Source organism: Neomonachus schauinslandi, chromosome 5 (assembly GCF_002201575.2).
Source record: "Neomonachus schauinslandi chromosome 5, ASM220157v2, whole genome shotgun sequence".
Taxonomy (NCBI): Eukaryota; Metazoa; Chordata; class Mammalia; order Carnivora; family Phocidae; genus Neomonachus; species Neomonachus schauinslandi.
The window spans coordinates 18,371,333-18,386,057 of NC_058407.1; the positions used below are offsets into that span (position 1 = coordinate 18,371,333).

At 44.3% G+C, this 14,725-nt stretch overlaps 1 protein-coding gene across 1 annotated transcript in view; it reads right to left on the bottom strand.

Moving 5' to 3' along the window:
- Positions 1 to 14,725, bottom strand: part of STAB2 (stabilin 2) — a 145,665-nt gene that overhangs the window by 88,202 nt on the left and 42,738 nt on the right. The window contains 8 exon segments of the mRNA XM_021687579.1: positions 1,563 to 1,715; positions 3,825 to 3,905; positions 4,211 to 4,264; positions 8,813 to 8,938; positions 9,092 to 9,148; positions 9,700 to 9,843; positions 11,243 to 11,392; positions 13,081 to 13,163. Coding sequence (XP_021543254.1) covers positions 1,563 to 1,715; positions 3,825 to 3,905; positions 4,211 to 4,264; positions 8,813 to 8,938; positions 9,092 to 9,148; positions 9,700 to 9,843; positions 11,243 to 11,392; positions 13,081 to 13,163 — 848 coding nt within the window.

Consider the following 14,725-nt stretch of genomic DNA (forward strand, 5'->3'; position numbering starts at 1 on the left):
TTTTGAGCAACCTGGAACAGAGCAACCCTGCAACAGGCAGGCAGTTAGGGCTGCCCTTGTCCCTCCATAGACTTCTTTTCTTGACCTTGAATGGCAGCTGCTTGGGATGGGGAAGATCTAAAGTCAATAATTAGACTCCTATTGAGTCTTTTTGGCAGAGGCCCTATTTTCCAAAAATCTTTCACCTTTGGGATAGGAGATGAGACTATTCTCGTCTGGCCTGTTCTGATCTTCACCCCAGCCCAAACCAGGTGATGTACCTGCCAAAACTTTTTTTTTTTCAAAGAATGAACCAAACAAAAATCACTGGTAGGGACTGGCTGGGAGAGTGACTAGGTTTCAGCCTCTCTTAAAAAGGGGTGCTCAGAATGGAATCAAATCCCCCAGATGGTATATGACTGGCATGGAGAACAGGCACCTGCACAATATCCTAAAACATATCAGAAGAACCAGCCACAGTCCTGTACCAGCTGACCAACCAGCTATTTCCAGCCTTCATGATAAGAAGAGGGATCAATAAATAAAACCTATAAAATGAAACCATTATTCCTTGCTCAATGCCCATATTCCAAGGATATTCCAATCATTGAAGTGTCCTGAAAAGAAAGACCCAGACTGATTATTGCGCTAACTTCAGGGGTATGGTTTCCATGGGAACTGAAAGATCACATGTACAGTAGTGTTGAAATTTGGGGCGCTTTGAATAAAATCAGCTCAGCCAAGTAGGTTGCTATGGAAACAGGAAAGGCCATTACAAGGTACACAAGCTCATAGGCAAACAGAAAGTTTGGTATTTGAAAAGAAATACAGAAAGAGGGTTGACTGGCGAGGCCAGAGCACCCACCTGAGAAGAAATTCTTTTTTAAGTTTCTTAGAGTAAAGCTATGGGCTTGGAGCAAGGTGGTCCCAGGGGACACAGGCAGGGACTGATCCCACTTCTTCCGGTGTAGTGGGCTGAATAGTGTTCCCCACCAAATTCGTGCTCCCTTGAGTAAGCCTTTGCAAATGTAATTAGTTAAGATGAGGTCATACTAGATTGGGGGGGGGGTTCTGAATCTAATGGCTGGTGTCCTTAACAGAAGTGAGGGGACCCACACAGTGACTAGAGTGGGAAGAAAGCCACGTAAAGACAGAGGCAGAAATTGGAATAATGCAGCTGAGGAATGCCAAGGATTGCCGGGAGGCATCAGAAGCTGGAAGAGGCGAGGAAGGATGCCCCCTCCCAGAGCCTTCAGAGGGAGCACAGCCCTGCTAATACCTTGATTTCAGACCCCTGGCCTCCAGAACTGTGAGAGAATACATTTCTGTTGCTTTAAGCCTCTTCCTTTGTGGTAATTTGTTACAGCTGCTCTGAAAAGCCAATAGATCTGGGAGGCGTCGATCATGGTTATGAGCTAGGACCTCAGGCCTGTCTGCCTCTTCATGGAGACAGAAACCTGTCTGGAATGAGGCTCCTGGGGTGAGACTCTCCTTGCCAGCTTCCTCAGGAGCGTGAGAGGGAAGGCTGTTGTCTGCCCTGTGGGGCTGTTTGGGGCTCCTCTTTATCTTCGTAGCTTCCTTACCAGTCTCATCTCTCTCTTGCTTTCATCACATCGATGGGGCAGAATCGGCACAATGGAGGGAGGAGTGAGGACGCCAGTCAGGGTGTAGATACGGCCGTTTTGGGCAACGACCTCTGTCTCTTCCATGGCCACATCATTTGCCAGAATCTGTCCCTGGAAGGAAGCAGGGACATCTTTCATTCTGTCCTGCAGGACACCAGCCGTCCCCAGGCAGACCTGGGTGTGTGGCCTCCTGTCAGATGGTTGTTACGAGAAGGGCCTGGCTGACAGGAAAAGATGGATTTTTTTTTTTAAAGGCTGATTTATTTATTTTAGAGAGAGAGAGAGAGAGAGAGCACAAGGTGAGGGGACAGAAGGGGAGAAAATGGCAAGCAGGCTCCATGCTCAGCGGGGAATACGAACGACGTGGGGCTTGGTCTCCAGACCCTGATATCATGGCCTGAGCTGAAACCAAGAGTCAGTCGTTTAACTGACTGAACCCCTGGGGCACCCCAGGGAAAGATGGATGTTAAATGAATTCTTGACAGACACCGGGCAAGGATGTCTCTGCAGAGATGGTCCTTGCAGGTGTGGGGCTGGGAAGGGGGATAACTATTCCAGCTCTATGATATATTTGCTAAGAGACTGCGGGTTAACCATTTTACCTCTCTGTTGGCGAAGCGAAGGTCCATTCATTCAGATACATTTATTGACCCTGTATTATGCTCTGCTTTAGACGCTGGAGATACATCAGTAAAAAACCCAGACAAGTCCCTGCTTATGTTGTAGGGGAGGGAGCGGAATTGAATAGATTGGCAAAGAATTCTGACCTCCTTTCCCCCAAAATCTGCTCCACTTGTGGTATTAAAGGCAACTCCATCCTTCTGGTGGCCCGAGTCAGAAGCTCAGGAGACTTCTTCCTCTAATCCATCAGCAGATTCTCCTGGGGCTTCCTTCAGAATGCTATCAGAATGCAACCACTTCTTCCCATAGCCTTGCTACCACCCTGGTCTGAGTCACCATCATTCTTCTCTGGGTTATTACAGTCAGCTTCTAACTAGCCTCCCGGAATGGATGTCTGATCATGTCACTCCACGGCTCGAAATCCCCCATGGCTCCTCATCTCATTTAAAGTAAGAGTTCTTAGGCCATGCGTGACCTGACCCCACTTCTCCTTCTCCCTCCCACTGCCTTGACCTCTCCTACCTCTCTTCCTCCATTCCCTCTGTTCCAGCCACGATGACCTTGCTGTTCCTCAACCAGGTCAGGCATATGCTCCCTTCTTTGTGCCTTTCTTTGCTCCCTCTCTCTGGAATGCTCTTTCCCCCAGATATTCATGTTGCTTGCTTGTTTCTTCATTTCCTTCAGGCCTTTGCTCAGATGTTTTCTTCTTCATGAGGATTTCTTGGGCATTTTATTTAAAATGTCAGCTTTATCCTTGCTTTATATCCCCCTTCTTTGTTTGTTTGCCTTAGCACGTACTACTTTCTAATATTTGCTGTGTTTTACTTATGTAATTTGTTTACTATCTTCCTATTTATTAGAATGAAAGTTGCATGCAACCAGGGACTTTTCCCTATTTGCTCATTGGTCTACATTTAAGACCCAGAATGGTGTCTGGCCCATGGTGGGCACTCAATAGATAAAGAAAAGATGCATCATCATTATCATCACCATCAAGAGTGAATCAACGGGAGATATAATCTGCATGCTGTCAGACTTTTGCTGATATTAGCCCAGGGAGTTAGCTGAATAACACTGCCTTCACGGAGTTTCTTAAATAAGTCATGTTCCCTCCCACCACAGGGCCTTTGCACATGTTCTCCCTTCTGTCTGGAACTCTCCTCTACTCATCTCTGCTGAAATTCCATGTACTCATCCTTTGAAACTTGTCTAAAGCATCCCTTCCTCACTGAGGACCTCTAGAATGCCCAGCCTCCTCTTATTGTAAACTCTCATTATAATTATAATTGCACTTATTATAATTGTAATAAAATAATTGGCTGGTCCTTAATTAGCTGCTCGAAGTCTGTTTTCCTTGCTAGAATGTAAGCCGGTCTTCTTCATTGCTTTATCCTGAGCATCTAGTTCAGAGTCTCACATCTGCAGCTGCTCAGCAAATAAATGAAATCATGAAATGCAAGAAATAACACATGAAGGAAGTAATCATCAAGATCGTAAGCCTGGGAGTTAGGGTATAGGTAGGATAACCTGGTGAACAATCATAAGCAGAGCAAAAATGCATGTGAGTCACAACAGCAGCAGTAGAGTTTTTTCACCTACGTTGTTGGTTGTGTTGAACTGTATGATCTGGTTGGCCAGGCTCCTAATGCGTGGGATCACAATGAGAGAAGCCACTTCCAGCTGCAAAGAGAAGAGAACAGCACAGACATTTTTGAGCAATGCCTAGAGCCCTGCTTTTGTAAAGTTCTCATTGGAAAAAATAGCCTGGAAGTCTAGGAAATAAATAATGGGAGGTCTGATGTCATCAGTTTTGTGGCTTTGAGGGTTTCTTTGATAACAGGCTCATTATTCATTGCTTAGGGTATGCCCAGAGCTACAGATAAAGAACAATTGTCATGGATTTTCTAGCACTGTAATAATGGAATTTAAGATGAGGTCAGATATGTGGAAAGCAGGAAAAAATAGGGCAGGAAAGTGGGGCCAACCTGAGTCAATGGGACAATGTGGTATCTGACGAGTTCCAGAAGCTTCCGAGATCCCTGCAATGGAATAAAAATACTTCTTTAGTCATTGCAGAAAATACAACTTTCCCCCCTTTTGTGGGAACTTCCTCCAATGACTTTGGATGCATAATCAAGAAAAGTCAATGCCCATAATCTCTTCATTGGGAAGTGCAGGATGAGAAAAACCCCATCCTCAAGGAACTGACATTCACCAAATTTCTCTTTTGTAGCAGGAACTGTTCTGAAAGCATTATATGCACATTTTATCTAATTTTCTTAAAAGCCTTATGAGGGAGGGACCGCTATTGGTTCATTTTATGTGTGATAACACCAAGTTTTAAAGACACCACCGAGGTCACAAAGCTAAGTTAGGATTATAAGCCTAAGAAGTTCTCAGTCACTCTGTTCCATTACTTCTCTGAATGTCTAAAGCTACATTCTGGAATTTCTAAGACAGCCTCAGTTGAGGATTCTGTTTCACTTTCCCCATAAATAAATGTCTGCTTGTCAGACCATGTGCTGGTTATTTAGGAATTTACACAATCCTTCTTAGGAATATCTGGGCAGGACACTCTCCCCTTCTGAGCCGCCATGGTCCATGGTCATTTCTCCTTCAAAGCCCTTTCCACGATTTCTCATGCTTCAGAAGCATAGTAGCGGTGGAGGAAAAAGAGAGTCTTGGGACTTCCAGCGGGATGAGCAGTCCCCGTAGGGGTGCCCTGGGGAGAGCGTACAGAGGTGAGGACCGCAGGGAACTACTCTCTGGGGACCAGCGGCCGTGGGGGTCTGCGATCTCCCAGCAGAATCAGAGCTGGGGGTTACAAGCTCAGAGCCTTTGAGTTCAGCTTTGTAAGTTGCACAGCCGTGGTTCCTCTGGCTTGGACGGGAGGAGGGTCACAGATCAAGATCATAGTCACCTCCCAGAGGTTGACATTTTAGGGACATGTCCCAACAGCGAGACGTCCCAGGTTGAAAGAGAGCCCAGCTGAATCTGAGGCCCATGCGCCCAGGCTCCCCTCTGCACTTGTTCTGGGTCCCTAGGCCGAGGGAGTTTCCCCGAAGTAGAGTGACCCCTTATCCTGGCTTGTCTGGTACAACCCTGGTTTACGCCTTGCATGTTGGCAGCCCCATTCGCTCTCACGTATGCTGGTGTGGATGATACATCGTATGGCCACCATATCGAGAAACCCAAAGCAGTATGTGCAGGGCAGGGTTACCCGTAAGAATGTTGGGGTTGAAGCCCAAGTAGCCAGCCCGGGCAGCGATGCTTTGTGTAGCCATGGCTTTGTTACCGCGTGAGTTCAGACTCTTAGATTCTGGCTCTAATCTTCCCCTTGCAGCGGCTTTCTGGTACCCGCGAGTGAGGACTTGCAGGCAGAAGCAATGAGATTACAGTTTGGATGTTCAGTGGCGGAAGGGGTGAGCAAAAGTGGGGACCGATGGGAAATGTCAGCCCAAACTGGATTGCAAGGCAGGGGCGGGGTCCGTCTGGCTTATTAATCAGAGTCGCCAGGCCACACAGCGTGCGGTACACAGGGGGCCCCACATCAACGTTTGTGCTGATAACCTAAAAGCGGGGGGAAGGGGTCCTGGGAAGAGCGCTGAGCTGGACCTTGGAGTCCTGAGTTCTAATCCTGATTGTGCTGCTGTGACTTGAGCCAGCCACGTAGCTCCTCTAGGCTCGGTCTGGCCTGCAAAATAAAGAGGGTGGTGTGGACCCCTTCCGACCCTCTGATTCTGTAGAGAAGACTTTATTAACTGGATCATTTGCTTCTAAAGCCCTAAGAATTAATTGGTGTTGGATTGTTTTTTACAAGAAGCAGGAGAATGAAAGGGACAAAGGAATTGATTGGTGTCATTCCCGCCATTGTGTGTGCCTGTCCCCTTGTCTGGCTGGGAGCCACAAGGACCATCGTTCAGTTAGAATGGAGTCCAGTGTGGCTCAAATCGACAGGGTGTGCGTCCAGGTGCTGCTCTTTCCATGTAGTTAGTGCATCCTTTCCCTTATGAAGACATTTGCTTCCTCCTTGCTGTTTTAGGTAAAAATGACAAAAACCCAGCCCTTTGATGCCAGGGCAGAAAGAGAGTTTTTCTACCAAATTGTTAACATGACCCCGAACTCTGCAATTTTACCTCCCTTTGTCCCATGTTACTTGCAAGGTATTTGTGAGCTGGCAAGGGCCAGTCTCTGGTTCCCTGTGCTTTCATTTCCCCTAGTTCAGTGATGAAGTCATCAGCTGGGGCTGGTCATCAGCAGCTGTGGTCTCTGTGTGGATAGGATGGTTCCTGGACTGAAATTTTGCTTCAGGGAGAAGCAGAAAGATACACTGGAAAGGAAACATGGCATTCTAAAATCAGAATTAGAAGCCATTCCTCTAATGAAATCAGTTTATTTTCCATCTCATGGGCATAGCTGATGGGGCTTTTCTGTCTCCAGCTGAGGTTCTTCCCTGAAATACAGCTGAAGGATGCTATTAAAATGCATGGAGAGAGAAGGAACTTCCTATAGGTTGAGAAGTTTTAACCAAACAGGCTCTGGGCCTGAGAAAAAAGTGGAAATGATCATTCTATTCCTCGCTTAGAAATTAAAGTGGGAGAACAGTTTTGACTCAGAACGAAGAGACTTGGAGTGTTTATATTCTCTGCAGGCTGAAAGATACTGCCTTTGAGAGCAAGGTGATTGAGAGCCAGGAGCAGTGAGTGGTGTGCTGGTAAATCAGTTCTGTGGGGAAACAGAGGAGCCAGATTTACAGAGCTGGCCAATTTCTGCCGTGTAAATGTTGCCACTATAAGTTAATTTCGAGCTGCAAGGCAATCTCTGTGAGCGAAGCTGGGAACAGGTACACAATCTACTTGAGAGCCCAAGCCAGCCAGCCAGCTCCAGCCACAACTGGAAGGAGTCATGAAGGAAGAGAAAGACAAGAGATTTCTGAGCAAAGGTGCTTGGCAGAAAAGCAGGGAGGTTGATATTTCTCTATTCTAATTAAAAGGTTTTGTCTTAATTTTAAGTGTAGCAGGTTAGGTGTCTGAGAACTCCTTTAATATTATTTAAAAAAAAACTGGTATCAAATTAGAAGCTATGTACTCAACGAAGCCATATAATCGCAGGATTTTAATAATTTCCCAGGGGAGCAACATTACTTTTTAGCTTTAAAGTTAAGTATGAGAGCTATAACCACCTTTCTGCAATAGCTAGGTTTCAGAAAACTTATGTGTGAATTGTATTTTTAAAATAGCATCCTATCTTGAAGACACTGGGAAACCTAGCATTTTAAGTGGAAACCTGTAGCAAATCCTTTAATATGGTGAATGTTCATTTGCAGTGTAAGAGATTACCTTCTGATTTATCTCTTCAATCCGTATATTTTTAATTCAAAGTTTTCTGAAGGCGAGATACCCTTGTAGATACCTGAAAGTGTTCTAGAAAGGTATGTATCCATGTGCATCTCTAAACCATACATGCAACAAGATTCAGGGTTCCAAAAACAGCGTGGCCTGGGTTAGAAAGTTGGTGCTTCCCCAAATGTCTATTTCTAGATCTCATGGAGGTGTTACTAAATCAAAATGCTTGGGGTATGGTTTGTGAAGCCGCCTACTTAACAAACTCCAAGGGTGATTCCTAAGTATACTGAAGTTTAGGAATCACTACCCTAAAAGATTGGGACCCTCCATTTTGTATAATGAACCGATCTACCTGAGGTCATGGATAGTCTTGCCCCACTGGCAAGATGGCAGCATGATTTCAGGGCACTGGAGGAAAGCTCGTGGCCCTTCCTATAATTCCATCATTTGACATTCTAATGAACAAAATTCCATAATTAATTACCCTTTCCTTTGGTTTAAGGCTGTTATTTCTGGGAGAGGAAACACATTAAATGGTTTCAATCACTTATACTCTTATGTGAAGGAGTAAAAAAATCTCCTTTCTAGAAGAGAATGTGAAAGAATTGAAGGCCTTTATGGTATAAGGAGAGATTATTATGAAGAAAGATGAAAGCAATAGAAAGGAATGCCTGGGGCATCTAGAAATAACATTTATTCCTTTTTCTTTTTTTTAAAGAAGGCTTCATGTCTAGCATGGAGCCCAACATGGGGCTTGAACTCACGACCCTGAGAGCAAGACCTGAACTGAGATCAAGAGTCAGACACTTAACTGACTGAGCCACCCAGGTACCCCCCCAACATTTATTCCTTTTAAATTTAGCCTAGACCTGGCCCAGAATGGCCTAGTTTAGAGTTCATTTACAAGGTAGTTTTAGAAGTTGTAGGGAACTTAAAATACTGATTTCGCTACTGAGAAATATTAGAAGAGCCAGGAAAAATCAAACCAATCATTTAGACCTGGGCTTGCAAATAGATTTTATTTCCTGTGCTCAGTCTGACTGGCTATTTGGAACTCTGTCTAGGAGATTGGAGCCACATCCATAGTTCCAGAGGACTCTGATTGATTAATGATGTCTGTATTGGTTGCAGGAGGGTAGGTGGTGATACATGTGTCACTTGTTGAACATCCCTAGTTTGGAAAAAGTCTGTATGGGCTCACATCATGTCAATGATGTCATCAGAGTAAGTAGGATACCATACCTCTGGAGAAAGGAGGTAATCAAGAGTGCCGTCCTTCATATTGTTTAATGCTTCATTACTTGGAACGAAAATGGTGTATGGTCCACCAGCCCCATCTTCATCTAAGGCATGTCCCACATTGGTTTCCTGCATTTGAGGAATGAAATTTTATATCTGCAACCTATCTCTGACAAATCCTTGAAGTAATTCCTTAGCAAATATTTATAATTGATACCTCTGCTCATTATACAAAAGATTAGACATAAAACCATTTTCCAGAAATTCATGAAAAGTACATACCTCTAACAAAGATCTGAACTTGCTGTATCTTGGTTGTAGCATTGTCATTATGGTTTGCTAAAAATCATGAAAAGAAATAGGTGGTTTAAGATATAGACACCCCAACATTAAAAGGTCTGTGACAGAGTTTATGTGTAAATGTGGATAGAAAAGAACCTGGTCAACTGCAACACATTATAGAGATGTTTCCTGTTGTTAATTGAATTGGTGGTTCAGATCTGCATGTTCTAAAGTAGCCTTTGGCCATCATCAAATGAGTCAAAAGAAATAAATTTTTATCACAGTGAGGACTGCCCTGCTCCATAAAGCATGAGGGATAACTTTTCATGACAACTGGTTACTGGACTGAATCATCATATGTGGCTGTAAAAGAGATCATAAAATTGAGATCTTTCCAACACCTAATGCATGTTTCTCTTTCTGTTGGCAGAGATACCCAGAATTCTATTGAAAACAGAAATTATCCCATTTTCCCCATGGTTGAGATCCTAGTAGACATGAAAGACAAGCCCATAGTGCTGGCATGCATTTTCTTCTTTGATATGACTCTCCAGGGAACAGAGAAAGATGGATTTGGGTTGACCTAACTTTTACCTGAAATGTCTCACCTTAGTGTTGCTCTCAAATGTGGGTGCCATCTTGTCCATGGCTCTGTCGAGGATGTGCAGGAGCCCATTGGAAGCAACTATGTCCCCCTGTATGATTTTTACCTTCTTTTTGCCTCCATAGAGTTTTAGTTTTATTTGATTGTCCTAAAACACCAAGAAAAAATAAAATTAATGTGGTATCCTTGAAGAAGTATTGGATTAGAAGTCCTGAGTCCCTGGGATCTATCATTTATTGGCTACTGGATCTTGGATAAGTCACTTAACCCAAAATGGGAAAGATGTCATTTGCTTGCTTCACTTCACAGGTCTTTCATTAAGATCAAATGAGATAATGTGTGAAATCACTGATGACTACCAGGGATTGCTAAATGTGAATAGGAATCATAAGTCTCCCTGAATAGACTGCAAGGTCAGAAAGGGTAAAAAAATTCTATGTACTATAAACTTATCACCTACTTTAGTGTGTTGTATGGACAAGGCACACAATAAAAAAATTTTCTTGCATAAATGACTGAAGCTAATTCCTTCTTCCTTTCATGTGGCTCTTATAAGCTATAGATAATGACTATGTGTTGAATGAGTGAATGAGTGAATGAATGAATGAGTGAAAGAATGTCCTTGTGAGAAAAGGAGCTACATTTTCATCCATCTATCTAGATATCTACCCATCATCCATCCATCCATCCATCCATCCATCCATCTATCCATCTATCCATCATCCATCCATCCATCCATCCATCCATCCATTCATCCTCTCACACACAGTATAACACATTGGTTAATGATTCGGGTCTTGGAGTCAAGGAGTCCTACATTTGAATCCTGGATCTGACCCTTATTTGTGACCTCTCAGTTTTCCCACTTGAAAAATCACCTTTATGGCATTGTTGCAAGTCTTATATGACATAAATAAAGGTTCATCTCAGTACAAGAGTAAGTGCTCAATAATCTAACAACTATTGATAGTTGGTGAAATGCAAGAATATAGGCCATAACCCACACATTCACCTTCTGTCTATTAATCACGTCCCCTCTGGCTCAGTAAAGTCACAGAAAGAGTTATTTGTGGGAGGGGAGGAGGGTAGTTTTACTTAAGCAACAGAACAGAACCAATGGCATTAGGAGAGATGGGATGCTAGGTTTGCAGAGGATGGATAAACTCCAGTACCCTAAACCCAACATAATCCATTTCCTTTTGCAAGAGGGATGCTGATCTGGCTTTGTGCTGGCACTTCCAGGAAAGAGGTTTACTACAAAGCTTCTCTTTCCTGCTGGCACCCAAATGACGTTCCCTTGAAGACGAATTCAAACCAGAGCAAAATCCAACACTTTATAACCCTCTTTCCACAATAGATTCCTCCGGCCCGATCCTTCCTGGTGTTGCTCTCCACCTCTTCCCTCATAGGGAAGTGCTTTGGCAAACGAGGAATAAGGAAAGATGTTCTTCGTAACCTTCAGGAGCCCAAACACAGATGGAGTCAACTGTGGGCACTGGCTCAGCAGACACTTTTGTTCTGGAAGTGAAAATCAGAGAGGCCCTTACCTTATCGCTGTTGAAGATTTCTCCTGACTTTCCAGTCAAGGTGTAGAAAGTGTCTGTGTTATTCATACGCTCGGTGTTCATCTGCCCAGCAATTATGTGGAGTTTCACGAAGTACTGAGCAGCCTCCTTATCCATCAAGAGCTCTTTGACCTGAGGAAAGAGAGCCAGTCCCTTCAGTTTCCACTGGTGTTTGAAGGACAAACTGAGGTTGTAAGGCACGCATTGGCCAATCAAAGATGTCAAGGCCAAGGCCCCCTAACTGAGGCTTGGGCTCTTTCAGACACAGGTGGCTTTGGGGGCGGGGAGCGCAATCTAGAGAGCAGGAGGCGGTGCTCAGTGTCCTCTCAAACCACCAGGAGCGAGGAAGGTGCAAGCACCCAGGAATCCCCTTGAGCCCAGGGAGCAGATGGAAATGAAACAAAAAGTTATGTGAAAAGAAAGTGCAAACTAGATCCATGGAGCTTTTGAATAGGAAAATTATGACTTTTGAAATCCACTGGATCAAATCTACATTTTGTCAGTATTATATATCATCTGCAATCAATCAACAGATACTTTTTATTAACTCTGTGTAAATAATCTATATAGTAAACAAGAGACCACATGCAAAGTGCCTCATGCAGAGACATTCAGTATTTGTGAGCTCTCCTCCCTATAGGAGAGACGTGAGGCATTTCTGAATTTTAATGGTTGATTCATCTCAGATTGTCCAAAGGTGGTGACATATTAGGGTGAGGGGGTCTGGAACTTCCTGGGTTTTTATTCAATGCAGCAAAAATTATTATCATAAAATATCTTGGATGAAGAGAAACCAATTTTATACAGATCAATATGTCCATTATCTCCATTAAACCAAATGTAACAATTTCATTGACACCATCACGATAGGATGTTTCCGCTGGGCACCGTGAGTTTCATTCCCACTGTGTGACATCACTTCAGACAACAGCTGCTCACAGGGAAGATTACCGTGTTCTTCTACTTTCCTCTACCACTGTTATTTATGATTTTTTAAAAAAGATTTTTTTTTAAAAGATTTATTTATTTATTTATTTGCGAGAGAGAGAATGAGAGACACAGTACATGAGAGGGGGGAGGGTCAGAGGGAGAAGCAGACTCCCCGCCGAGCAGGGAGAAAAAAGATTTTATTTATTTATTTGACAGAGAGATAGAGAACACAAGCAGGGGGAGCAGCAGAGGGAGAGGGAGAAGCAGGCTCCCCGCTGAGCAGGGAGCCTGATGCGGAGCTCCATCCCAGGACCCTGGGATCATGACCTGAGCCGAAGGCAGACGCTTAACTGATTGAGCCACCCAGGTGCCCCTATGATTTTTTTTTTTTAAAGTAGACTCCACACCCAGCATTGAGTCCAATGTGGGGCTGGAACTCAGGACCCTGAGATCAAGATCTGAGCCAAGATCAAGAGTTGGATGCCTAACCGACTGAGCCACGGAGGCACACCATCATTTATGATGATTTTAAAGAAACAAATATGTAGTTAATACATTAGGTTAATTCTTCTCACAGGAAGTAAGCAGTTTGCATTATGCAAATCCTATTTATCAAATGACTACGCTTACGATCCCTCAGTCATTACCCTTGAAGGGGTCATGATTGGGAGGGGGCATCGGTGGGCCCTCTAGGGAGCTGGTAATAGTCTTGCTGGATACACAAGTACATTCACTTTGTGATGATGCATTGAGTTGTGCACTTACAATCTGTATGCTTTCTGTAGGGGTGTTATATTTCACTAAAAGTTTACCCCTTCCCCCCCAAATCAGCATCCTTATCATCAGATTTAATTTTAATGGGGATTTCCCACTTTATTTTAAATACTTACATCGAATCCTTTCAGTCCCTTGTCTGTGGGCAAGAGCACAGTGAATGGTCCCAGGTTACTTAGTGGCCAGGCATAGGCTTTGTCTTAGGAATAGAAATACATAAAGAAAGAAAACACCAAATGAATCAGTGCCACATGAAGAGTAAAATCAAACAATGGTCCTTGTGGTCCATTTAAGCCCTTTGACTCAAGAGCTCTTCTCTTCTAATTGGTATGTGTGGCCCTTGGTAAACTGGGAAGCTTTAAGAAAGCACGGCATCATGATGCCATGGCCCCAAAAGCTTCTATATAACTGTGTGGTTTTTCTTGCAGCCACAGCCTTGGCTTCAAGGAGACCCTGGGATGAGACCTTCTGTGGGGGTCATGTGACAAAATCCTCAGTCAATCCCAGAAGGTCCCTGACCCGGTGCCCGACTTTCTGAGCTGTTTGCCATCGTGGTGAGCAAAGACAGCCCTGTTCCACCCAGGGCCAGCTCAGAAGAGCCTCATGCTTGATTTAATACTCTGCTGTGGCCACCTTGAAATGTTCATTAATTTTTGAACCAAGGACCCCATCTTGTCATTTTGCATGGTGTCCTGCAAGTTATGTAGCTGGTCCTCTTTCCATCCTGTTGGAGAAGCTGGGACAGCAGGGAGGGCTCTGGGCTGTCACACAGCAGACAACATGGACCAGCACTTCATAAATGTGTGGAAGGTCGACGGGACTTTGTCCAGGGAAATGTTCGAGAGCACAGTCTGCAAAGGACACTCTGTCACCCCCGTCTGCTGTCATCTGATAGTTTGAATTGTTAGAGGAAGGCTGTAAGAAGGCAGAAGCATGCCACAAATGCTTGACTCCCTGTAGGATGCCTTGTGCAGGCTGTATGTTAGGATTTATGCCAACAACATGGCATTGACCCATTCTCTGTGCTCTTTCTGGGAAATCATTTTTTGGTGACTGGTAGATTCTTGATATTGATATTTTAAGGCTTCTGTTGATTGGTCAAGTCTGTGTTTTACTTTCTGTTGGTCAAATTTGTATCTTTTTGAAAGTCTTGTCCAATGCTGCAATCAGCTGTAATATTTCATTCTCAAGGGGGTGCTGGGTCATGACCCCTAGAGGGCTTTTGGAAATGACGAGGGCATTTTAGATTGTCACCCCACCTGAGGGGCTGGGAGAAGAGGTGTCACTATAGACGATTAGTGGTTGGGGGAGGGGGAAAGACAACGATGCTAAACATCCACCAGTGTGTGAGAAGGTCACACCAACTATTCTCAAAATTCAGTGGCACCCACTGCAGAGCATGGATACAGCCCCAGGTTTTAGTCACTCTCTATTCCCAGTATTATCTGCCAACCTCGCTTCATACCTGGAAGACCTGTAAGGGAAAGGGATAGTCTCCATCCTCACATCAGTAGCTGCCCTGTTTCATCGTTGTTGCAGACCTGTTAATCTATAGTGACCCAGGACCCTGTCCTCAGCATTCTGCCTACTAACTGTTGCATTGCTGGACCGCTTGGCACTAACTCCTTGTCTCCTTGGAAACAGCTGCCTGTTCTGTCCCTCTCACGTGCATGATGCCTCCCTAGAGGACCGATTCCAATAGATTCCTCCCTGCCCACCCCTTTCTGAATGATTGTGTCTTGCAGATGCCTTGCCTGAAAG